The 25625-nt window shown below is 32.4% G+C and overlaps 1 protein-coding gene across 21 annotated transcripts in view; it reads left to right on the forward strand.

Annotated features, from left to right (window-relative positions):
* Positions 1-25625, forward strand: part of LOC567670 (putative E3 ubiquitin-protein ligase HERC1) — a 160883-nt gene that overhangs the window by 68584 nt on the left and 66674 nt on the right. For 5 of the 21 annotated variants that reach the window (XM_087300777.1, XM_087300780.1, XM_087300778.1 and 2 more), the window contains exons 30-41: positions 1921-2075; positions 2187-2452; positions 2566-2667; positions 4059-4226; positions 5547-5786; positions 7147-7230; positions 7475-7691; positions 9657-9966; positions 15841-16604; positions 18930-19131; positions 21615-21772; positions 23558-23641. In XM_087300777.1, the coding sequence (XP_087156903.1) occupies positions 1921-2075; positions 2187-2452; positions 2566-2667; positions 4059-4226; positions 5547-5786; positions 7147-7230; positions 7475-7691; positions 9657-9966; positions 15841-16604; positions 18930-19131; positions 21615-21772; positions 23558-23641 (2750 nt within the window). Of the gene's footprint in view, positions 1-1920; positions 2076-2186; positions 2453-2565; positions 2668-4058; positions 4227-5546; positions 5787-7146; positions 7231-7474; positions 7692-9656; positions 9967-15840; positions 16605-18929; positions 19132-19993; positions 20062-21614; positions 21773-23557; positions 23642-25625 lie in introns of all 21 variants that reach the window. The other 16 variants (XM_087300791.1, XM_087300793.1, XM_087300794.1 and 13 more) reach the window with 7 other exon arrangements.

A 25625-nucleotide genomic window follows, 5' to 3' on the forward strand; every position in this document is an offset into this window, starting at 1 on the left:
AAGTTCATGTTAACTCATGGTGCATTAACTAATGTTAACAAACATGGACTTGAATGTTACTAATGCATTTGTAAATGTTCAGTTATGATTAATAAATGCTGTACATGTATTGTTCATGATTAGTTCATGTTAGTAAATGCATTAACTTATGAACCTTATTGTAAAGTGTTACCGACTAGATATTCTTAAAGACACTTCTATACAGCGTAAAGTGACATTTAAAGGCTTTACTAGGTTAATTTGGGTAACTAGGCTGGTTAGGGTAGTTAGGCAAGTTATTATATAACAATGGTTGGTTCTTTAGACTATCAAAAAATATATATATAGCTAAAGGGGTAATAATTAAGACCTTAAATTGGTATTTAAAAAATTAAAAACTGCTTTTATTCTAGCCAAGATAAAACAAATAAGACTTTCTCCAGAAGAAAATATATTATCAGACATACTGTGAACATTTACTTTGATTTGTTAAACATCATTTGGGAAATATTTTTTAAAAAAATTATAAAAATTCAAAGGGGGCTAATAATTCTCAACTGTATACTGTATATGACACAGTTTCATCTCAATCACGAATTTAAAGCATGCTGAAATATTAACGAGAGCTGTTTATCCATTATGAAATTTACCGAAATTACTATCGCATAACTTTTCCAAATTTTAATCTTATAATATTTTGTAGTAGGCCTATTTTGTAATTTTTTTATTTATTTAATTTTTTTATTTTAACATTGATCTGCTTCATGATCTGGCTGCAGTCTTGGTTCATTTGTTATTTCTCTCTCTAATTTAAGCCTATAATGCATAATTCTAATTATAAATGTTTTTTTTTTTTTTTTTAAATGGATTGATTCAATAAATAGATTTACAAGGGGCTATATATACGAGAAAGTCTTTCCTCTTTGATTTATATTTGGTGACAATGTCTGTGGGTGTCAAAATGAAAATGCACCTTTTCGCTTATAGTGTCCTATTCCTTATTATCATAAATTAAAATAACAACACATGACAGCTGAGCAGAATCTACAAGACTCTTATCAATGTGAGGAGAGTTTACTCGCACGTGACTTGTTTTTTTTACTATTTTGGTCAGTTTACAGTGTAAAAGCGAACCGCACCAAGAACAAAAATAAACATTGTAGCAATTGAAATCCCTGTTTCGAAACAAAACAATCAATCTATGGGTTTAAAGCACCCTAACATGGCTTACGAAGACATGCTTTGTTTCCTCATAATTCAAAATTCTTAAAAATCATACTTAATAATGGGCTTAATGGATATTCAAGATTTGCCACAGGGTTGGGTTTAGGGGTAGGGATGTGGAGTAAGTCCATATAAAAAGCGGTTTTTACAGTATAAAACACATTATGCATCATAAACCAAAAATACAAGTGTGTGTGCTTGTGTGTGTGTGGGGTCCTTGTTTTCATCACATTGTTGGAATGTGTATTCATGTACTGTATAGCAACAGCATTCATTTTTGACCATGTTTTTGGTCCCCATGAAGAAAACCGCTCAAAGCTTCTAGAATTAAATATTTTGAAAACATTTGAACAGTATAAATATGATTACTTCTATGGGAAGCCCCTGTAAAACAATGTGTCAGTTCAAGTTTATTTGTATAGTGCTTTTCACAATAATTATTGTTTCAAAGCATCTTTACAAAAGGTGCACATTATTGCATTACAATCAAATTTGTTTGTATTAGTTACCATAACTTTATTAATTACTAATAATTTCAACGAATTAACTAGTAACTAAAAGCTTTTAACAGTTAAATTTTTTATATATAAACAGTTATCCTGCAGTTATATATTATAGGCTATAGGTGATGTCCATGTGTACATGTTCAGTGAAGTGTATTTAGTGTATGTTTTGTCCACGATAGTTGGCATCAATCTGCGTGTATATTTTCCCCAGTTCCTGTGAAGAAGCCTTGCCGCTGGATGTGTCTCAGGCTCTCATGGATGTGATGAGCGAGCAGCTGCAGGGTTTGTTACATGCAGTTCACCAGCAGGAGGTGCTTGAGAGGAACTCTACGGAGAGCATCCCAGAAGAAACACCCAAACAAGAAAGTGAGTCCTTAGCAGACGAGATTCAGCCTTGTCTGTGTTTATTTGGAATTTAATATATTATATTTTGTGTTGAATTATTAATAGACATATAAATATTATTTTTTATTTTAGTTGCAGATGTGGTTCGCAGTAGCAGCAGCAGGGTTGTGGAGTCCCAGCTTGCTGATTTTCTGGTCTTTCTAAGGCGTATTTTGTCATTAAGGGTCGCCAAAAGAGTGTCTGCATTTGTTAAGTGGATTGATCCACTGATGACGGTTATCTCTTACAAATGCAGCTCGGGAAATCCACGTTTCTACAATCTGAGGACAAAGCTGCTGGCCTTCCACATTCTAGAAGCTCTTCTGCCGGCCTGTGCGGACCCTGTCATCATGAAACAGGTGAGAAGGGGAGTGCTTTTTAGTTTTTGTTCACTTTACATTACTTTACATTTGGTTTGATTCGTTCTGACGTCAATGAAAGCATGTTTCAATTCATATTTGCTTAATTTCAGATCGTGGATCAATTATTTAGCCTTTTGTCCACGTACATGTGGGAAGAACCTGTCGCTCTGAGAAAAGCTGTAGATAAAGAGAGAACTGAAAGCTCCGAAAAGGTATTTAAACTCGTCTTTTGTTTGCACATTTCCCTCAATTATACATATTTTTAAAGGTCTACGAAACCCCCCCTGTGTTTTCACACCTCTAGTAAAAAATTCATAAAAATTTGCATAAAAATTGAAGTCTTGATTTGGGCACACGCTTATTTTCACCGAGGCAAAACAAACACAGACACAGGGCTGAAATACAGTGACTGTTTACATGGAGATCAGTAATCCAATTATTTGGCAAATTATTAAATAGTGTACTTTAACTGCAGGTTGGCACGTTCATTCAGGAATTTCATTCATGCCCCTTGTTACAAATGAGATATTTGATTCGAGGAATAGCTTGAAGTGTGAATTTTTAATGCAATGTTTGATACCGCATGGCGAGTGAAAGGAAAAAAAAGTGCCGCATTTCTCGGAAGATGCACTCTGTAGGTAGCATCATAAAGCAATGTGTTTTATTCTTGTCACAATATGCAGGGAAAATCCTACACAGCGGTAATAGTTTGATTGCGGTGTTTACATGTTTAAGCTTGGGAGAGCAGCATTGACAGCGGATATTTCAGTCTATAATATTGTAGTGATATTAACGCTCTGTAAACTTTAGTAACTTAGAAATCATTTGACTAAGGTCTGTCTTTAAACACTGAAAGAGTACTGCTGACGATACGAACTATAACTTTGCCATCTGAAGGAATAAAGAAAGAGCACTGATCGCTCACTTACCAAATTTGTAGAGACAGGACAATAAACACCAACTGGAGCTGGTTCTCGGGTAAGAAATGTTCCTTAGACACGTATTTTTGTCGAGCGTTGCGAGCACTGTAATCAACACGTGAGTCCAGCTGAGCTCTCATAGCGGGAAAATGGAAACAAAAACCTTTGTTGCAGCACATTAATAAACGCAACACTGACGACCCGTATCTCCAAACAATTCTTCTTCTCCCACTTGTTTTGGCAGCACAACGCGGCGTCTCTCTGCCGTCTGAACACTGTACAGGTAAAAACAGTCTTCGAAGCTATCATGCATATTAATGAAGTTGCACTTCATACTTTCGCATACCGTGCTGATTGGTTTGAACCAAGCCTTTCTCATTAAGGAATGCAGCACACTCAGAGACGTCATAAAGTACTTCCAGGTACAGACAGCCAGTCTACACGCTGGAATACACAAGCATTTAATCGCCTTGACGCAGCTTCAAAAATTTGTTTCAAACCGGAAGAACGAATTTGCTCGAAATAACACAAAGACAACCAATTTTTACTTTTTTTGTGAAATATATGTGTCCTAATAGTGTTTTTAGCAGCATATATGACTGTCAACAGCTCAAATGTGTTTTGGTATTTCGTGACCATTTAATTATTACTGATGCTTTATTTCATTTTATTCTGTTTTCCAGGACAGTGGTAGTGAAGATGAATGTATTCCCATTGGTGATTTCTCTTTTGATCCCCATAAACTGATCTGTTGTTCTCTGGAGAGTGGGAATGTTCTTTCTCATGGATCTGGTGGAAAAGGATACGGTTTGGCCACCACTGCCATCACATCTGGATGCTTCATCTGGAAGGTACCAATGCAAAATACATTCACAGGTGTAGTTTACATTGTTCCTAGTCATACTGTGTTAAAACATGATGTTTGTAACATGGTAAGCTATGCAACTTGCTAAAACATGTAAGCACATGCTCATAGTGTGTTAAAACATGTTAACAGTATGCTAAATGACTCTAGAAACATAACAATGCTAAAACTCTAGCAGTGTGTTAAATAAGTATTTAACATGTTAAATGTTACATTTAAATGTTAGTATTGTGTTAAAATGAGCATTGTGGGTTGAATTGTGCTACAAACATGTTCGCAGCGTGTTACTCAAGTGTGCTAAAATGCATGTTGTGTTGAATAGTTGGAAAAGTGCTAACAATAGTATTAAATTGTGTCATGAAGATGTTAGCAACATGCTAAACATTAGCACATGCGTATAATGTGTTAAAACATGTTAGTAGCACACTAAATAATGCTAGAAACATGTTAAACTTGTTAGCAGTGCTAATTTGAGTTTTAAACATGTTTGCAACATGCTAAAACATGACAGAACTTGCTCAATGTTTTAAAACATGTTAGTAACATGCTAAAACCTGTAAAACCTTGCTCATAATGGTTTAAAACATGTTAGTAACATGCTAAAACATGATAGACCTTGCTCAATGTTTTAAAACATGTTAGTAACATGCTAAAACCTGTAATAACTTGCTCATAATAGTTTAAAACATGTTAGTAACATGCTAAAACCTGTAATAACTTGCTCATAATGGTTTAAAACATGTTAGTAACATGCTAAAAATGATAGAACTTGCTCAATGTTTTAAAACATGTTAGTAACATGCTAAAACTTGTAGTAACTTGCTCATAAGGGTTTAAAACATGTTAGTAACATGCTAAAACATTATATAACTTGCTCAATGTTTTAAAACATGTTAGTAACATGCTTAAACCTGTAATAACTTGCTCATAATGGTTTTAAAAATTTTAGTTACATGCTAAAACATGTAATGACTTGCTTATAATGTTTTAAAACATGATAGTAACATATTAAAACATGTCAGCAGTCTGCATAATCATCTTTAAAGAATAAAAGCTGTGTGATAAAACATGTTAACAAAGAGCTAAAAACATGTGTTAAATCATGCTAGAAACACACTAACTTTTTGATAAATTATATTATGCCTGTACAGCCTACTATAACAGTGTGTTAAATCATTTTGAAAGCACGCTACTTGTGTGATAAAACCTGCAACACTATAAACTGTCATGAATTATCATAAACATTGAGGCCAGGCCTCTCAAAATTGGTCTAAAAATGTTACAATCTGTGTCTTTTGTACATTAGTTTTATATCACTAAGGAGAACAGAGGAAATGAGGGGACGTGTATCGGGGTGTCCCGATGGCCCATCCGAGACTACAACCATCGCACCACTACAGACATGTGGCTGTACAGGGCCTACAGCGGCAGCCTGTATCATGGAGGAGAACTGGGTCGAGCCCTGCCCTCCTTCACACAGGGCGACACCATCACCTGCATCCTGGACATGGAGGCTCGAACCATCTCCTTCGCCAAGAACAACAGGGTCAGTGTGTGTTTTTATGCATTCAATAACCATTTAACACATACCAGTATGATTTACAAACTATCTTCAATTTACAGTATATTGATTATGATTAGTGACAAACAAAGTGGTGCTTGATTTAGAAACTAGTTCAATGACATGACATTGAAATTAAAAGATTGATTTACTGAACTACTGTATCATTTTAATTAACAATGCTGAAAATCTGTTATATACATATATACAGTATGTGAGCCGTAATGGGTAAATATATCAAGTGTTATACTGAAATATGATACACATCTGAATTTAAAAAATGTTATTGAATTTTTAAACTTAAGATTAAGAGAAATGTATTTATTTGTCCTATTTACATATATTTTTCTGACGTTTATGTAAATACATTAACTTTTTAAGAAATATGCATGACTGATCTACTGACTGATTATTAAAAAATATAAATTTAATTGATGTGAATTATATAACATTAATTATTTTTCATATTAATAAAATTACATTTTTTTTTATTTAACCTTAAAGGTATTAATACAATAAAATAATATCTTTAATGATTCAGTGAAATAAATATTTATAAAATCAAGTCTTTTACTACAATTATATCTAATGATTATTTAATGTATTTTCAAATATTGTCATGTAAAGTGAAGTGAATTTGCACCTTTAAATAATTGAAGTCAAGCTTTATTATTGTTTTTTTGTATCGCAAATTAAAAGTTTTCTATCCAAAAAGAAATCAGAGCTATTCAAGGTGAGACTGCCACGTCTAGTATGAACGGAATGTCTTATCTGCAGATATTTAAAAACATCCCTCATTTTTAGGGATATTATGCTTTAAATGTAACTCTTTATATGACATAAAAATATCCTCATGAAAGAGCTCATATATCCTATAAATTAATCCAGCAATCAAATTGAAAGATAACATTTTTGATAGGAATATTTTAGGTTAAGCTTTATTACCACAGAAAATAGTGACTAGAAAAGTGTTAGGGCGTTTTAAAACATGCTTACAATGTGTTACGTTTTGTAAAAACAAAAAGTTAAATTATGTTGCCACTGTCCTACAACATGTTATATCATGCTTCCAAAGTGTTACATTTAGTTAAAAACAAGTTAAAATATGTTAGCAGTGTGTTCAACTATGTTAGTATTCTGTTAAACCTAGTTAAAACATATTAGCGTTTGTTAAATCATATTTAAAAAAAAATGTTGGCAATATATTAACCATTTTAGTGCAAGAAACAGTCATGAAAAACATAATGTGGAAAAAATACTAAACAGTAAAAAAAAACTAGAAATAAAACTCTTTGGAGCAAGCTAGAGGTCTTGTGTAGTGATTTAACTGTATTTTTGTTTACAGGAGCCCAAGTTGGCATTTGAAGGAGTGGATGCCACTGAGCTCTACCCGTGTGTTCTCTTCTACAGCAGTAACCCAGGAGAAAAGGTCACCATACACTCCCACATTTACGTCATGCTATTTAAATGAAAAGTACACACCATTAAAAAATAATCTTGTTAAAAATAAACAGTTCTACAAATCAACTATCATATATCGAACTGAAAAATCAGATCTAATGTTTTAAATTTAAAATCTTAATAATAGCCATATGGTGCTGATGTGGAAATTTATAAACAAGCAAACAAATCTAGCTGTACAAATGACCTCTGGTTCCTCCTCTGGCCTTTAGGTGGCGCTATGTGACCTGCAGATGCGCGGGATGCCCAGTGATCTTCTGCCAGGAGAGCCGCTGTGCAGCCCAAGGGCCACAGTTCTGCTGGAGTCCACCATTCAGCTGCTCAGAAGACTGTATGTGAACGATGACTGGCTTCAGCATATAAACCAGCACATGCTAAATAAACTACAGCTCATCAACCCGCTCATGAGGGACGGACACAGCAAAATGGGTCAGTTAACTCTTCTACTTAATTTATTTATTTGCATTATGTGATCAGATTCATCTTTTAATGGATATATAATAAGGTGCTGAAACTGTGCGATGATACTGTGATTGATTGTAGTGGGAATGTTGATTGTAAAATTTTAATGATGCTGGTAATGGTGAAACAGCTTTTTTGTCATTTTAATAAATGCCAGAGTTTTTTTTTTTCTATAAACGTAACTCACCACATTTTGAAAAGGTGAAATGTTAAATATGTAAAAACAACAGACTGGCCTCATTAATGACTGTATTATTCAGAGAACACTTACTTAGAAATGTCAGGAAAATAAACATTTCTTAACTGTTTATTTAAAGTCGTAATTGCAAAAGCAAATGTTATTTCATGCATGTTTTGCCATTTTATTTTTTATATTTGGAATTTTGTTGTATTTTTTGTAAAATGTATTTGAAACTATGACATAAACAAAATTTTTGCATTTATTGTGCTATTTTATAATTATTTATTTATTTATTTTTTATTTTATTTTAGTAGATATGTATTTAATTAGAAATTTGTTTAAGTATCTTTTTAATTTATTATATGGATATTTAGGTATTTTTGTATGTAGGTGTTTATATGTGTATTTGTGTGCTTTTTATTATTTGGTTTTAAATATACCTAAATTTATAGGTATAATTGGTAGGTTTACATTGACACTTTTATCATTTTTGGATATTTGTGTATGTATGTATGTATGTTGGTATTGGTAGGGATGTATATTGCTAGGTTGTTTACTACCTGACTAAAGTTTTGTCGTCGATCCCAGTTGTAAGAACGACAAATAGCTTGACTTCTAGTTGATCATTTGGAAAAGTGGCAGGAGGCAGATTTTTCCAATTGAATCATCTGTTGAGCTGCATTCCAATCATCACAGATACTGCAGAAGACCTATTGGAACCCACATGGACCCAAGATTATCACAGAAATCAGTCAAGTTTGGTGAAGGAAAAATCATGGTTTGGGGTTACTTTCAGTTAGGGGGCATGTGAGGGATTTGCAGAGTGGATGGCAAAACAAGCAGCCTGAGGTATCAAGACATTTGTGCTGCCCATTACATTACAAACCACAGGAGAGGGCAAATTGCTCAGCAGGAAAGCACTCCTCATACTTCAGGCTCCACATCAAAGTTCCTGAAAGCAAAGAAGGTCAGAGTGCTCCAGGATTGGCCAGCCAGTCATCAGATGTGAACATTATTGAGCATGTCTGAGGTAAGATGAAGGAGAAGGCAATGAAGATGAACCTATAGAATCTTGATGAACTCTGGAAGTCCTGCGAGAACGCTTTCTTTGCCGTTCCAGATGACTTTATTAATAAGTTATTTGGGTAATTGCAGAAATGTATAGATGCAGTCCTCCAAGCTCATGGGAATCATACACAATATTAATTCTTTTTCCACTGCAGCATGACTTTATATTCTATACTGTACATTACTCCTGTTAAGTGACAAGACTTTTGTCTTAAGCAAAGTCAGACCTTACTGTCCTAATTTAGTAAAATTAGCCTCAGCTAGAGGCCTTTGCCTTTCATACTAGCCACTTCTTATGCCAAATGATTAACTAGAAGTCAATTATTATTTGTTGTTACTAAAATTTGCATAGGTGACAAGATTTTTGTCAGGTTGTGTATATTTGGGTATTTATGCATATGATATTTATGTCATAATTTAGGTGTGTATTTAGGAATTTAGTTGTGTATGTATTTAGGCAATAATATGTTGGGCGTTATGTTTATCATTATTATTATTTATTTTATTATTATTATTATTATTATTAGTAGTAGTAGTAGTAGTAGTAGTAGTAGTAGTAAACAGCTGAAATCGAGTCATTTGTACGCTAATTAAGTAATGATTAAAAAGCTTGTAGAAAAGCAGAACAGTCTCCCTAAAATGCTAAAAAAACACCTTTATGTGTGTCCTCTGTCCTCTTCCAGCAGGTCAAGCCAGTAAGGAGTCTGATGAGAAATGTGGGCTGAATAGAGAGAGGGCTTCAGCTTGGGCAGACGTGGGTTCCTCCTCAGACCACCTCTCGGGCCCGGCGGGTCTCTCTGATGCACAGCTTAGCGTCCTGTGCTGTGAGGTCTGGCCTGTCATGGCTCTTATCGGAGGGGTGGACAGCGGCCTTCGTGCTGGAGGAACCTGCCTGCACAAATCTAGCGGCCGACGAGCCACACTGCTCGGGGTCTTGAAAGAGGGAAGCCCCCTGGCCAAATTGCAGTGGGAGGAGACAGACTTCACTGTGAGGTAAGCACACAACATTTCTTTTGCACCCTTTTGTAATGCGGTTTGCAGTGAAAAGCTGTGCTTAAATATACAGCTTCAAGCAAAGGTATGGGGGGATATGGAAAACTGAGATAAATTTGACTCAAGTTAAATATTATTTACTTGTTACTGTAACTAAAGACATTGCAACATGATGTGTTTATCACATTTACCAAGGTTGTTATTATTAAAAAATTAATAACTACATTTTAGAAAGCAACGGTCAATGTAATGGTGCTTAATAATATTTCTCTGTTTAAGTTTTGAGATATCCTGACTTAAACAGATGGCTCAGCATTACAGATAGCTCACCCCACATTTACTCACCCTGACTCTGTCCAAGATGTGATTTTTTTTATTTTAATTTTTTTCAAGCTTTTTTTATTTTTATTTTTTTGTTGCTGAAACCAAGGCTGCACAAAATATTGTTTAAACATCTACATTAAATGTAAATCAAAGGCGGCAACACCAAGGCTCCAAAAATACAAATTTATTGAATTGAAAAGGCTGACACAGAGCGTGTAACGTTTCGAGCCACCCGGCTCTTCATCAGACAATGTTCATCACAATCAGGTGCTCCTTTTTATACACTTCCGGATCACATGATCTCTTCTCGCATAAATGCCAACATATACATACACGCATATGTATACATACACAATCGTTCATATATACATACATACACATGAATACATGTATACACATTCACATCTAGTCTATAGCTTAGATCAAATTACGAAAAATATATATAAATACATAAATAAACTATAATATTACATCATTTAATTTATTTATAATTACATTTAATTTGCACTTTTTGCGGTTTTGGCTGAGCACCAAATTAAGAGAGATGTGCGTGCTTTTGTACAGTTTGAGGATCGACATTGCAATGTGTTAATGGTGCAGTATGTAAGTTTGACACCCAGTGGTTTTAGGTATTCTATTCCAGGACAGGGTGTCCACAGGTTCTTAAAAAGTATTAAAAGTGTTAAGCCACATTATTATTTACCTTTTTATTTGTTGGTATATATATATATATATATATATATATATATATATATATATATATATATATATATATATGTATATATATATATATATATATATATATATATATATATATATATATATATATATATATATATATATATATATATATTTTGCTTGTTTTTTTCTCATTGTATGTGTTTAAGTTGATACTATCTATACTTTTTGAAATATAATTTTGTTTTACATTCTTTTTTTACTGTAATTTACCATAAAAGTCATAAATAAATTTTAAAAAAAGTATTAAAAGTTGATAAATCAATAATGACAAAGTTAAGGCCCTTAAAAGGTATTAAAAAGTCTTAATAACATTTTTGTGAGGTTTTAAATTTTATTTAAGTGTTGTTCAAAGTGTTTGATCCTGAAAAAAAGTAAAACAATATAATTATTTTTCTCAATGCACGTAATTGGTTTGGGCCGGGGCGCGTTCGGCCAAGCTCGCCTAGGTGATGTCACATAATTTCCGACAAATGTGGGAAGGTGATGTGACGCTCCCCATATGTAGCGAAACCATAGAGTGAAACAGATGGCAAAATGGGAAAATGTAAGTTCGCGTACGCCTGTTTGGAGAAAGATGAGTTTAAACAGTAGCTGAAGCTTGTCGCTAAAAACAAACGTGTAATTTATTCTTTCAAGCTTTGTTTCTTCCGAGCTTATCTGAGTTCTATTGCATGGTTGTGCTGCATTCGTTTATTTAACTACAACTGTTTAACAACTGTTTATTAAGTTAAGGGTTGGTTACTGACTAGGAATTATAGTGGTGATGTGGTCTTAAAATGTTCTCAGAAGGTTTTTAAAAAGTTGTAAAAGGATATACTGCATATACCCTGATGGATCAAAACAAACGCTAGCACTGGTTGCCAGATTGAGGACCAACAGGAGCATGCCTGACTATTGAGCCTTAATTCTAATTTAGGTCTGATTTAAATGTTCAAAATAAAAGCAATGGCACACAACAGAAGTACTTCAGCATGTACATTTAATAATGTTAAAGATGTTTAATATGTATTAATAAGAGTATAAACCTTACCGTTTTGTGAGTGAGTGAATATTCTGTGCTTCTGAATAAATTTCTGTCATGTTTTGTTTGCTGCAAACAGCCAAATTGCTTATCACTGCAAATCTCATCATGCAGCGTGTTGTTTGGATAGGGGTTTACAATGTAACCAGCTCACCTAATGTTACGCTCGTAATATTTAAATTGTTTGCTATAAATAATCACTTCAGGTTAGGGCTGGGTGATTTTTTTTATTATTATTTTTTTCTATTTTTTTCGATTTATTCGAATTTACGTTTTAAGACAATTTAATTTTATATTAAATCAAGATATCTCAATTTTTTTATAATAAAAATGTTAGATACATTATAATTGCACCAATGCACTTTGGTTCACTCTCTGTATGAAGCAGGTAGCACACCAGAAGCGCCGCTCGGCGATGCGCCGCGCAGCACCATGCGTTTTAGATTTCTAAACATAGGTTTCTATCAGGGTACACACACCGGCGCCGCAAGTTGGCAGCGCCCAGCCACGACTCAGGACGCTGTTCATATTTCAGCCGCGCCACAGAGCGCCATCTGATTAGTTTCATGTTAAACATCATGCGAATGTGCGCGTCTGGTGTGTGATACTTTAAACTGTCATGTGCGCGCCGTGTCGCGGCGCTTCTAGTGTGCGACCTGCTTGACTGCCTGTCTGGGTTTCGATCATGGTAGTGACAGACTGAACACAGAGACTGGACAGCATAATTTAACCCAATGTATGAAGTTGTGGGCATGCATCGCAGAGTTGGTGCAAATTCAACTAATACAAGCATTTAAGTGTCTTAAGTTGTGTATTTTTCTTTTGTTAATACCTTTGCATTAAACCACTCTCAGTCTCACTCTCACACTCCCGCTACTCCAGCACTGCGAGGGGATTTACAGTCAGACTAATGCAACAAGTAAAATCCTACATGACTTCACGCTGTACTAAGTCACGTCTGTGTGGAATGTGAAGACATATTCTCTTATCAAGTCGATAAACTCTACCTTTCAACATGTATGAAGAACGTAAAAACCTGCCCTGTTAAAAACCGCACCGATCTTAGTTTGGTTTGAACACGAGCAGAGGTGAGGGCCTGTAGCAGTGAAAATGAAAGTACCCGCCCCCATGACGCTATTTAGTGGACCTAGTTGAAATCCAGACTTACAGTCTGGCAGCATAATACAGAGAGTGGTGCAAAGCGCATCAAATGATCGGTATTTAAAAGGGGGAAAAATAAAAATAGAATAAATATATTATTTTATATTATACACACATCTGGTGCTTTTGTTTGCTCCTGCTATACGTCCACAACTTCACGCACGGGGTAAAATTAGGCTTTACCGTTTTCATGTTTAGTCCTTTACTTCCACTGTATCTTTTTAAGAAAAAGGCAGCAGCATTACAACCTGTCATTCAATCAGAAGACAAAGCCAAGCTGACAGCCGATCCTTCCTAGGCTCAGCAAAACTTGCAAAAAAAAAACCTCTGTATTCCTGCAACTGCAATATTTACGCATATATTTATTATTCAAATCTTCTGCAATGATATTTAAATCTTGAAATTGTTTTACATTTATTTACACCTTGTTGACTAATTTATGTATGGCATGGCCATTAAAAATACAATGTTCCTTAACCAGATGGTTTTTCCAAGTTACTTATAAAGAGAATGTTACTTCAGTCATGTTGTTGTAATGTTTAAAAAAAAAATAAATAAATAAAAAAAAAAACAAAAAAAACAATTGTGAATCGGTCAAACTTAATAAAAAACCTAGATTTATTTTGCCATATCGCCCAGCCCTACCTCAGGTGGAACTCTGAATCTGTGTCTCATTTCGGAGTCTGCTACTGTTCACAGGAGGCCTCATTTCAGTCATGAGCATTTGCTTTGAGAGCCTCCATTACTGAATAAATGAAATATGCTGTTTTCCACCAAGGCAACCTGGAATGCTAAAATATAATTGGCTAAAGTGGCATTGGGCGGGGTTAAAAGAACCAAAACAGACAGACGTTCCGGCACATAACAGATATTTTCAAAGCAGAATATCTGACTTCAGCATTGCTTTTCAGATAAACAAGAATGTTCACTTAGCATGTTTCTTAAATATTTGCAAACATATTATGGTATTTTTATGCTTTAGAAGAGTCAAAAACTTACATGCAGCACCTTTACGCCTTTAAATTCCACTTCAAAGTACAGTATACTCAGGCCAGGGGTGTCCAAACTACGGCCCGCGGGCCATCTGCGGCCCTCCATCAGTTTTGTGGCGACCCGCGAGGCTTTTTATGAATAGTAATTGAATCTGGCCCGCTATACAAAAATGAACGTAATTCAATTAATAACCACCAGGTGTCGCTATTATATGCCTTAAATTAGGCAGCACTTCTTGTTATGATGTAAAACTAACTGACCAAACTGAAAGAAACATAATTGATAATCACATTTTGGCGAGCCATGGCACAACCAAGAAAAAGGAAAATCAACAGTCAGTGCAGGAAGTTTCAGTCACGTTGGGGTAAAGAATATTTCTTCACAGAGGTCAGTGGAATATGTGTCTGTTTAATTTGCCAGGAATCAGTTGCAGTAATGAAGGAATATAATATGAAAAGACATTATGAAACAAAGCATCAGGCCTTCAGCTCTTACACTGGTGCCAAACGAGATCAAAAAGTAAAACAATCAGCAGCTGCCCTATCAGCTCAACAACAGCAGTTGTTTCATGCTAATAAAGTGCAAGAAAATTCTACACTGCACTGCAAAAAATGTTTTTTTTTTTTTATTTAGATTTTTTTCTTGTTTCAAGTCCAAATATCTAAAAAATCTTAATTAAAGGAGAATTTTCTAATTCGTTTTGAGAAAAAATATGCCAATTTTAAGTGAGTTTTTCCTTAAAACAAGCAAATTAATCTGCCAATGGGGTAAGCAAAATAATCTTGTTTTTATCTTTTGACATAATATTATTTTGCTTACCCCATTGGCAGATTAATTTGCTTGTTTTAAGGAAAAACTCGCTTAATATTAGCATTTTATTTCTCAAAACAAGACAATATGTTTTGCTTGTCTTGAAAATTTTTAGATATTTGGACTCGAAACAAGACAAACAAATCTAAGTAAGAAAAGCATTTTTTGCAGTGTGGCTAGTTATGAGGTAGCTCAGCTAATCGCACAGCACAGGAAACCCTTCACTGAAGGAGAATTTATAAAGGATAAGTGTTGCAACTGTAATTTGCCCAGAGAAGATTCAAGTTTTTTTAAAACTTGAGTCTTTCTAGAAACACAGTTGGACGACCAAAATAAAATAATTCCATAATAATATGCACAAACACATCTATCCATCCATATATATATATATATATATATATATATATATATATATATATATATATATATATATATATATATGCGTGTCTGTGTGATGTATGTAAAATTTGTCCCGGGACAACTTTTTTTTTTTTTTTTTTTTTTTACATCTGGCCCTCGGCCCAAAAAGTTTGGACACCCCTGACTTAGGCGTTCAGTGTTCCGATGCTATTGTAATTTTATCCATATTTCTATATGTTATACCTGTCCTGTTCTTTTCGCCAGTTGCATGTGTCTTTTTTCTCCCCCTTCCCACTTCTTCACTCTCCTTTTTCTTGTATTGTCTTTTGTCCACTTCATTTTTTTTCTAATCATGGTATCCTTTCCTTTTCCACTCTTTTTGTTTCTGTCTCGTCCCCTTCCGTCTCACTCCTCTCCTCATCTTCATTCTGCTTGTGACCTGCTGTGGTCCCACTAACCCAAAGCTTCCTGAATTCTTGGTCACCCAGCGACACTCCTCTGTCCTCCCTGGAGCCGTGTGACGTCCCGCAGATGGACATGTCCCGCTGCTGTGGACTCAAGCCCTCTGTGTTGTTCGACCTCATCCTGATGACTGGCATCTTGGAAGAACAGGAACCCCCCTCTACGTCATCCGGGATGCAACGAAACCGGATCAGCTCAGAAGGTGGCCCACGTAATGAACTGGAGAGACGTTTGGATGAGGACATTGCTCGTATTATGATGGACGAGGAGAGCATGAGCTGTCCGGTGGATGAGGATCGAAATAAAGTAGAGGACAGAAGAGATGAGAACCAAGAGGACACGTTCAGACCCCTTGTAAAGTCCACCGAATCAACATGTGCACCAATACTCACGCCTCAACCGAGAGCGGACTTTTTTGCATTGGAACTACGCGCAGTTTGCATTTCCTACCTCCTGTTGGGGGCGCTAAAATCCCTGGCTGTCATTTTGAGCTGCGGGAAGTTCACTGATCTCCTCCTGGTTCCCAAATCAGATGCGGTGGTGAATGTAACAAGCCCTGACCCAGCGAGGACCTCTGCTGGTGGGGAGGAGAATGCCGAGCTGCGCTCTGTGCTGCAGTTTGTGGTTCGGAGCATGGTGAAGTGGGCCGTCAGACCCTGTCCTATCAAACAGGCCATGGCTTTATCTGACCTGGAGAGGGCCCAGATTATCATCTTTAAAGGAGCGCTGAGCAGATTGCAAGAGGATGGGAGCAAAGAACACAAAGGTTTGGAGATTTTGAAAGAGACAAAAGAGGGTTGAATGCTGAATAACTCTTTGTTTGGTTTTGTGTGCTAAAACTATAATATGTGGAATAATGATAAAAATTAATTATAAATGTATATTATTTATAATTAAATAATATAAAATTATAATAATAACAATAACAACAATAATAGTGTTATATTTTATTATTTATATTACTATAATAATAATAATAATAATAATAATAATTATTATTATTATTATTATTATTTTATATTATTATTATTATTATTATTATTATTATTATAGTAATATTAATAATAAAATAATAATAATAATAATAATAATTATTATTATTATTATTATTATTATATAATAGTAATATTAATAATGAAAATAATAATTATTATTATTGTAATATATTGCAGCTCATTTGTTTAAAAGTATTAATAAAATATTGACAATTAATTATTATAATAGTATAATTATAAGAAATTATTATTAGTATTGGTGTATAACATTTTATAATTTAACATTGATGTTGCAAATTATTATTTCTGTTGATTTACTTGTTTTAATTTATACAATTTGGTTGTTGTTTCATAATGTAATAACTTTTAATATTATAATAATTATTATGGTTGTTAATTTATTACTGCTAATTTGTTCATAATGATTTAAAATATTAATAATTAATTATATTAATAATATATTTATAATACATAAATAATAATAAAATATAATTATTATCATTAGTTTATATAATTTGTATCATTTTAACATTGTTTTTGAAAATTATTATTTCTGTTGATTTACATGTTTTAATTTATATCATTTGAACACTGTTAGATAATGTAGTAACATTTAATATTATTGTTTATTTATTACAGCTAATGTGTTCATAATTATTTAAGAATATTAATAATTCTTTATAATAAAAATATAAAATCTTATTATATATATATATATATATATATATATATATATATATATATATATATATATATATATATATATATATATATATATAATAAAAATCATAATAATGTATTATTATTAGTTTATATAATTTGTATATTTTTATGTTGATTTACATGTTTTAGTGGATAAAGTTAGGTCAGTGTGCTTGAGAATACATTAATGGTTATTATTGTTATCATTATTTTGATATATATCATATATCATTTATTTATTTATTTACATATATTATTTATTTATTTATTTAAATTAAAAATTTTTCTTTTAGTCTATATATTTTTAATTATGCAACTTATTATGATTGTAGTATTCACAACCAAATAAAAATATTCAGCATTCCACCTTCTGCACTTGCTAATTATTTAGTTTAAATGTTATTGCTGATGCTAATTCTAATGATAATGCTAATAATAATAATAATAATAAGTATAATTATAAGTATAATTATAATTATAATAATGATAATAGTTTATATGATTAATATAATTTTAACATTGTTGCAAATCATTTTTTTACATGTTTTAATTTATATAATTTGATCATTGTTTAATATTGTAATAACATTTAATATTATATGAATAATTAGTATGGTTGTTTATTTATTTATTACATCTAACTTGTTCATGATTATTTAAAATAATAATAATTTATTAGATTAAAATATATTTAAAAAATAAATCATATTTACATGTTTTACATTTGTTAATTAATATCATTTGATTATTGTTTGATAATGTAATAACATTTAATTTTATTAATATTATTATTATTATTGCTGTTGTTGTTGTTACTGTTATTATTATTATTATTATTATTATTATTATTATTATTATATTTTAATGTTATTATTCTAAACATATTATAGTTGTAATATAATAATAATAATAATAATAACAACAATAATATTAGTTTATATAATTAATATAATTTTAACGTTGTTGTTGTAAATCATTATGTTGATTTACATGTTTTAATTAAAATAATTTGATCTAATAATGTAATAACGTTGAAAATTGTTGTTGTTGTTGTTTATTCATTTTAATATTATTATGCTAAATACATATTGTAGTTGTACACAATTGTTGTACAAATAACCAATATTCAGCATTCTACCTAATAATAATAATAACAATAATAATATATACTACTACTACTACTACTAATAATAATAATGATAATAATAATAACAAATATGACATAACTGTTTATTTATAATTTTATATAGTTTTCATTTTTAGTAATACCATCTGTATTTAGTAGTAGTTTTGTTTATGGAATTACTATTATATAAATTTTTGATTACAAATTAATTAATTTACTCATTTAATTTGCATTTTAATTACTTGTTGCTCTGTGTCTGTTTTCATAGATTCTGGGACTCACTCTTCCTCTCAGCCGGTGTCCAAGTCCTCCAGTTCAGTCTCTCTTTACAGCAATGGCTCTGAGGGCACGGCCATCTTCGGCCAATCAGCTTCACCCTCCACCAATGACCTCACAGCCTCCCTCCTTACTGCCCTGCAGGCGGACGGACTGGAGAACTTCAACCCGTTCCTGCCCATCAACCTGCTGCAGTGAGTTTCTCTGTCATACAATACCACTGATTAGTCTGCATGTGTTCATGGCAATAAGCACTTAAAGGGATAGTTCACAAGAAAATGAAAATTGACTCATTATTTACTCTCCCTCAAGGGATTTTAAACCTTTATGAGTTTATTTTATTGCAGGAGATATTTAGTAGAAAGCTGAAAACATGTAATCATTGACTTCTATAGTAGGAAAAACAAATACTATGGTATAATTATGGTTACAGATTTTCAACTCAAATCATTTAATGAATTGTTTTAGTTTATTTATTTATTTAATTAAATTTTTTTTATATTTCAGCGCTACTAATTAACTTGGCAACTTGTTTTATTTTATTTTATTTTATTTTATTTTTTTCCTGCACTACTAATTAACTTGGCAACTCTTTTTATTTTATCTTATTTTATTTTATTTTATTTGATGTTATTTTTATTTTATTTTATTTTATTATTTTTTTGTTGTTTTATTTTATTCCAATTTCCAGCATTATTAGTTAACTCAGCAACTCTTTTTATTTTGTTTTGTTATTTTATTTATTTATTTATTTATTTATTTATTTTTCATTTAATTCCAGCTGTACTTATTTACTTAGCAACACTTTATTTAATTTTTTAAACTTAATTTAATTTATTTTGTTTTTTAAATTGTATCTCATTTTATTTAAATTTTATTCCAGCAGTACTAATTAACTTAACAAAAATTTTTGTCTAACACACACACACACACACACACACACACACACACACACACACACACACACACACACACACACACACACACACACACACACACACACACACACACACAGTCAGGTAAACTGTCTGATGTGTTTGGATGTCCTCACTTCAGATCACTGTCGACTGAGACACAGACACAAACTCACAGACAGCTCACTGAGGGTGTGTGTGAGAGCACAGGTGAGAGTGTGTGTTGAACTCATGCTGCTGTTAAGCTCAAGTGTGTCAGCATGGCTTTATAACGCAAGTAGGGCTGGGGAAAAAAAGGTTAAAATTACATTTTTTTGGTGGTCGATTTGATATTAATTATCATAAGCCATTAATACAATAGGTCTTTACTTGTGTATTTTATTGGGGATTATAATTTTATTATTTATTATTATTACAAGGTACAATAATACTGGGAAATTATCTGTTTATTACATGGCTATCTGGAATACTTGCTTCTGATTGTTCAGTCATGACATTCCAAGGTATTTTTTTTTTTGCAGTTAAAAACCTCTAAATCATTGTTTCCCTACCACGTTCCTAGAAGACCACCAACACTGCATGCTTTGGATGTCTCCTTTGTCTTTCACACCCATTACAGTTGTTTCCGTTTCTGCTAATGAGCTGATCATCTGAAAATCAGGTGTGTTTGGTTAAGAAGACGGAAAATATGCAGAGATGGTGGTTGAGAAACACTGCCGTAAACAATGCAGACTCATCCTGGAACTTGTAATAACCTTGACCGTCAGTGAATATGTTCAAATTTATACATTTACATTCATATTTATCTGCTTGACTGTCATGCCGCTGTTTTTGACTGTTTTAAATTGTTTTGGCGCCATCTTGTGACTAAATAATAGATTGGTAGTTTACTCTATGCTATCAGCTTTGGGTTTTTTACTTTTTGGCGCCATCTTGTGACTGGATAATCCGCAGGTCAGGTCAATATACTTCATCAGATGTCGTTTCTGTCAGCTTTGCGTCTAATTAAAGGCTTAATAAACTCAGAACAAGGTTTTGTGGCGAACTGTTGTGTTTTGTGTGCAAGTAGCCATGTAATAAGCAGGATAAAATACATCTAGGACAGGGCTGTCCAAACTTGGTCCTGGAGGGCTGGTGTCCTGCAGATTTTAGCTCCAATTTACCTTAACACACCTGCAAGGATGTTTCTAGAAAGCCTAGTAAGAGCTTGATTAGCTAGCCCAGGTGTGTCTGATTGGGGTTGGAACTAAACTTTGCAGGACACCGGCCCTCCAGGACCAAGTTTGGACATGCCTGATCTAGGAGATGTATTTCTGTTTTCACTGAATAAAGCCATTCTGTCTGTTAAAATAATGTCTTAAAGTAACAGCAGCTTAATAATACACTGTCAAAGCACAACATAACAAAAAATAATAATAATTAGTGCTCTTTGAAAGAATGTTTCATAAAATCAATATTTTATTAAAATATGAAGAATTTATTTGATATATTTTATCATTTATGTATGTTTACACATGTTTTTTCTTTGTATAAATTGGGAATCCCACTGTTTTTTCTTCAACCCCTTTTATATTTTCTATATTTCTACTACTTCTGTCCTGTTTTAAATTTTAATGCTCATATTTAGAAATATTGTTTTAAATCTATATTCACTAAATCAAATTTGAGAGCTTAATCAATACCCAGCCCTAAAACCAAATACCATGCTCAGGCTGAAGGTTTGCTGTGTGTGTGTGCATGTGTGTTTGGCTGGGCTTCTCTAGGCGGATGGTTCTGGCTCGTTTCCCCACACTGGCAGGTCTGGTCCACAGTCCGGTTCTTCCTCCGGGCCTCAGTCTGACCAGCTCTGCGTCCTGTGAGGGCTTCACTGAGCAGCAGACCAGCTTTCTGGAGCCCTGCGGTCAGACCAGGACCCCCGTGGGTAAGACCGCTTTAATGACATCCTGGCAATGTGGGTGACTGTTGCATGGCTCTATCTAGATGATGTTATAGGAGTTATTAAATAGATTTTTGTAAAGTAACATTTGGATTGGTTTATGTTTTGTCTGAAAACTGACTGCTTGTGCATGTTTCACATTTGAGTCTTGTATCATTGAAAAGATGTTTTAGTTTTTCATATAATGTGTTCACTGGTTTCACTTTTTTCCCTTTTTTATTTTAAAACCCTTGAATTGCAAGACCTTTATATATCTGTTTATTGCAAGATATATATATATATATATATATATATATATATATATATATATATATATATATATATATATATATATATATATATATATATATATTAGTAGTGTAATGGATCACAATTTTCACGGTTCAGATCACGTTATGGTTTTTTACTCACAGATAGGATAATTTTTTGGATCAGCTAAGAAAAGAGGAGGAAACAAATGTAAAAAAGCAGCACTGCAAGACACTGTTGGATTCATAAAATAAAATGAATAAATAATCAGCTGAATAAAAATAAATAGTAAAATATTCAGTACTTTGAAAAATTCACTGTTACAGTACTACTGTTGCTTATAATGCTAAATGCATCAATCTAACATTATATTTTGTAAAACCCATAATTTCTAGATTTTTTAAATAAATGATTTAGTTATTCCCTCATAAAACTTCAGGTTTCATTGCTAAATGTGTCATTTTTATTATTTAGTGGCATATTTTTTTATGGCCTTTTGGTTAAATAATGTAATTGCTGCTTGAAACTTTCATTTTTGAGCACATGACGGTGTTTTTATCTCTACCATAAACATCAGTGGTTTAATCTAATATATAAACTGTTATACCAGTTCTTCCTTGTTATTTGACTGTTTGTAACTTTATAACTGACTTAAAAGATTAAAGACTCAATCTCTTTCTTGATTTTTGTGTTTTCAGATTTGAATGCAGCGATCAGAATGATTAATAAACGTGTGGAAATTACCATCATTTATAATTTAGGTTGCGTGGGTGTTGAGATCCCGATCTTTAAATGATAAATCATGCAGCTTACATTAAATGCAATATTGCAGACTAAACAAGTAGTGACAGAAAACACTGTAAATAACCTAAGAAACCCAACACATCGCAAATAACCTACCACAACTTCTTCCATCATTGTTAAATTTTATAGTAAAACCTAAATGCATACATGTGTATTTTTAATCTACTGTACAAGTTATATATATATATATATATATATATATATATATATATATATATATATATATATATATATATATATATATATTATATATATATATATATATATATATATATATATATATATATATTAATCCGTTGGTAACATGTGTTCAGAACCGTAGATTGTGATCAGTAAAAGTCATGGATCAACCGTTAATCCATTACAACCCTAATATATATATCTTGTATATTTTTTTTATTTATTTAAGATTACAATATTTTTTTAATAGCAATTCCTGCTTTTCACTGAGGTCCTATTGATACACTGCTGTGTAAATCAAATTATATTGTAAATGTAATCTTTTAAATATATTAAATATAGTGTTAAATTTTAAATTTAAATAAGTTAAGGAATATCTAAAAGCATTAATAGAACAAGTTTATAATTTGTATTATTTTGTACACTATATTTTGAAGATAAACAGTTTAAAAATCATGTTGTCTGACTGACTGCATTAGTCAGCTGAGTATAAAAACGTTCTGATTTATTATGTAATATTTTATTTCTGTCCTTCAGAACAGCCCCAAATGTTTGTCCCAGTTCGATTGCTTGAAATGGGCTTCTCAATGAGACACATCTACAGGGCCATGGAGGCGGCAGGTACCAGAGCCATTCATACCTGCTGTCAGTCATCTGAAAATAGTCGAATGTATCAAGCTATCAGTAATTAAAAACCAATAATCCCAGTGCAGATATTTAGAGCTACAAGTGTTTTAAAGGGATAGTTCAACCAAAAATTAAAATTCTGTCATCATTTACTCACCCTTCACTTATTCCAATCTCGTTTCAGTTTCTATGTCTTGCTCAACACAAAAAGAAGATATTTTGAAAAATGTTGGAAGTCTGTAGCCTTTGGCACTGTTGTCACTATGGAAGTTAATGGCTACCGGTTTCCAACATTCATCAGAAAAAATCTGTTCGGTACTACGAGTGGAACTAGGGTTGAGTAAATGGTGAATAGATATTCTTCAAGTGAATAAATCTCTTTAAGATTTTTTTTCTTTTGATTTTTTTCTCTTTAATTATTAGCTGTTGATGACTCACTCATTACACTTTCCCCTCATGAGATCCTGCTTCACCCCTCACTGTTTTTCCCCACTGGAGCACTCGACTCAATCATTGGAAATTATTAGTGGAGCACAGCACGACATCTTATTTTGTGTTATGAGTGTTAGTTCTACAGTTCAGCAAAATTCAGCAACCAAATTACACTGTTTGCATATTATTTGTGAGCAATTGATTTGGATTGCATCATATTGCAATCAAGAAAAGAGAACACCGTGGCAATGAAAAATGCATTTGTTACAGTTTTCAATGATCATTAATGTCAGTTAATAAACATGCACATATTCTTTGTTAGTTCATGTTAGCTCAATTTTATTAAAAATATTAGTAATGTACATATCAAGAGTTGTATTTGTTGAATAAAAGCAAAGCAAAAGTTAATATTAAGATTAACTTATTAAATATTTTACATGTAAACAAATGCATATAAAAAACAAATTAAAAAAGAGAAAACGCACAATTCTTAACATAAATACTTTAAGTACATCCCTTTTGAAAATGAATATTTTTATCCATTTCTCAGTGAATATAAGTCATATTTTTTAGTGTGTTTGAACATAACAGATTTATTAAACAGATCTATTTATTAAAGTATTATTTTAGTCACAAACGTTTTAAGAAATAGAAACGTAATGCATTTAATTGCATGCGCAATATTGGAGAAAATACGCTCCCTCATTATATTAGGTGGACTTAACTACTATTTGCTTGCATCAAAAATAAATACAATGTACTTACTGTGTTGATAATGTATTGCAGAACACTTGTGCTGCTCTTGAAGTAGGATACGAGTAGGGTTAGGGGTGGGTTTGGTGGTATGGTTATGTTTAAGGGTGGGTTAAAATGTAAGGGATGGTCAACAGTCTAATTAAAGATGTAATTAAAGAAATAAGTTATAGATATAATTACATGCATGTATTTAATCAATCATGAATACAATGTAAAAACATGAGTAATAATTACCATAAGTACTATGTACTAAATTATTAATTTCAATGTAAGTACATATCAGTTAAGGCTGCTTAATATAAAGTGGGACCAAAAATACAAACTAAGGAAGTTTTTCTCTTAAACTTTGCCCTTTTTACATTTTTTATTTAAATTTTTACCTTAACATATACATTTAGATGTTCTAATTTTGGACTGTTACTTTTTTGATCAGCTCAAGATTTATATGTACAAATATAATATTGTAAAACATCCTATAGAAAAAATATTAATTTAAATGAGATATTTGTGTATAAATATAGTTTAAAAGGTCACATTTATTATGATTAAAATAAATAATTGAATTACCCAAACCATGTTTGGCTGCTTGATCTAACAATTTTAAAGTCAGTTTCCATTTTGTTAAAATTGTAGTCAATTTACATTTTTATTAAAATTGAAGATTTTTAAATAACATAATTTATATGCACAAAAAGTGACTAAGTGGTCACAAGATTTAAACCATACACTACCAGTCAAAAGGTTGGGGTCAGTAGGATTTTTAAAATCGGCTTATCCTGCTCACCAAGGC

Source organism: Danio rerio, chromosome 21 (genome assembly GCF_052040795.2).
Source record: "Danio rerio strain M-AB ecotype USA chromosome 21, GRCz13ab, whole genome shotgun sequence".
Lineage (NCBI taxonomy): Eukaryota > Metazoa > Chordata > Actinopteri > Cypriniformes > Danionidae > Danio > Danio rerio.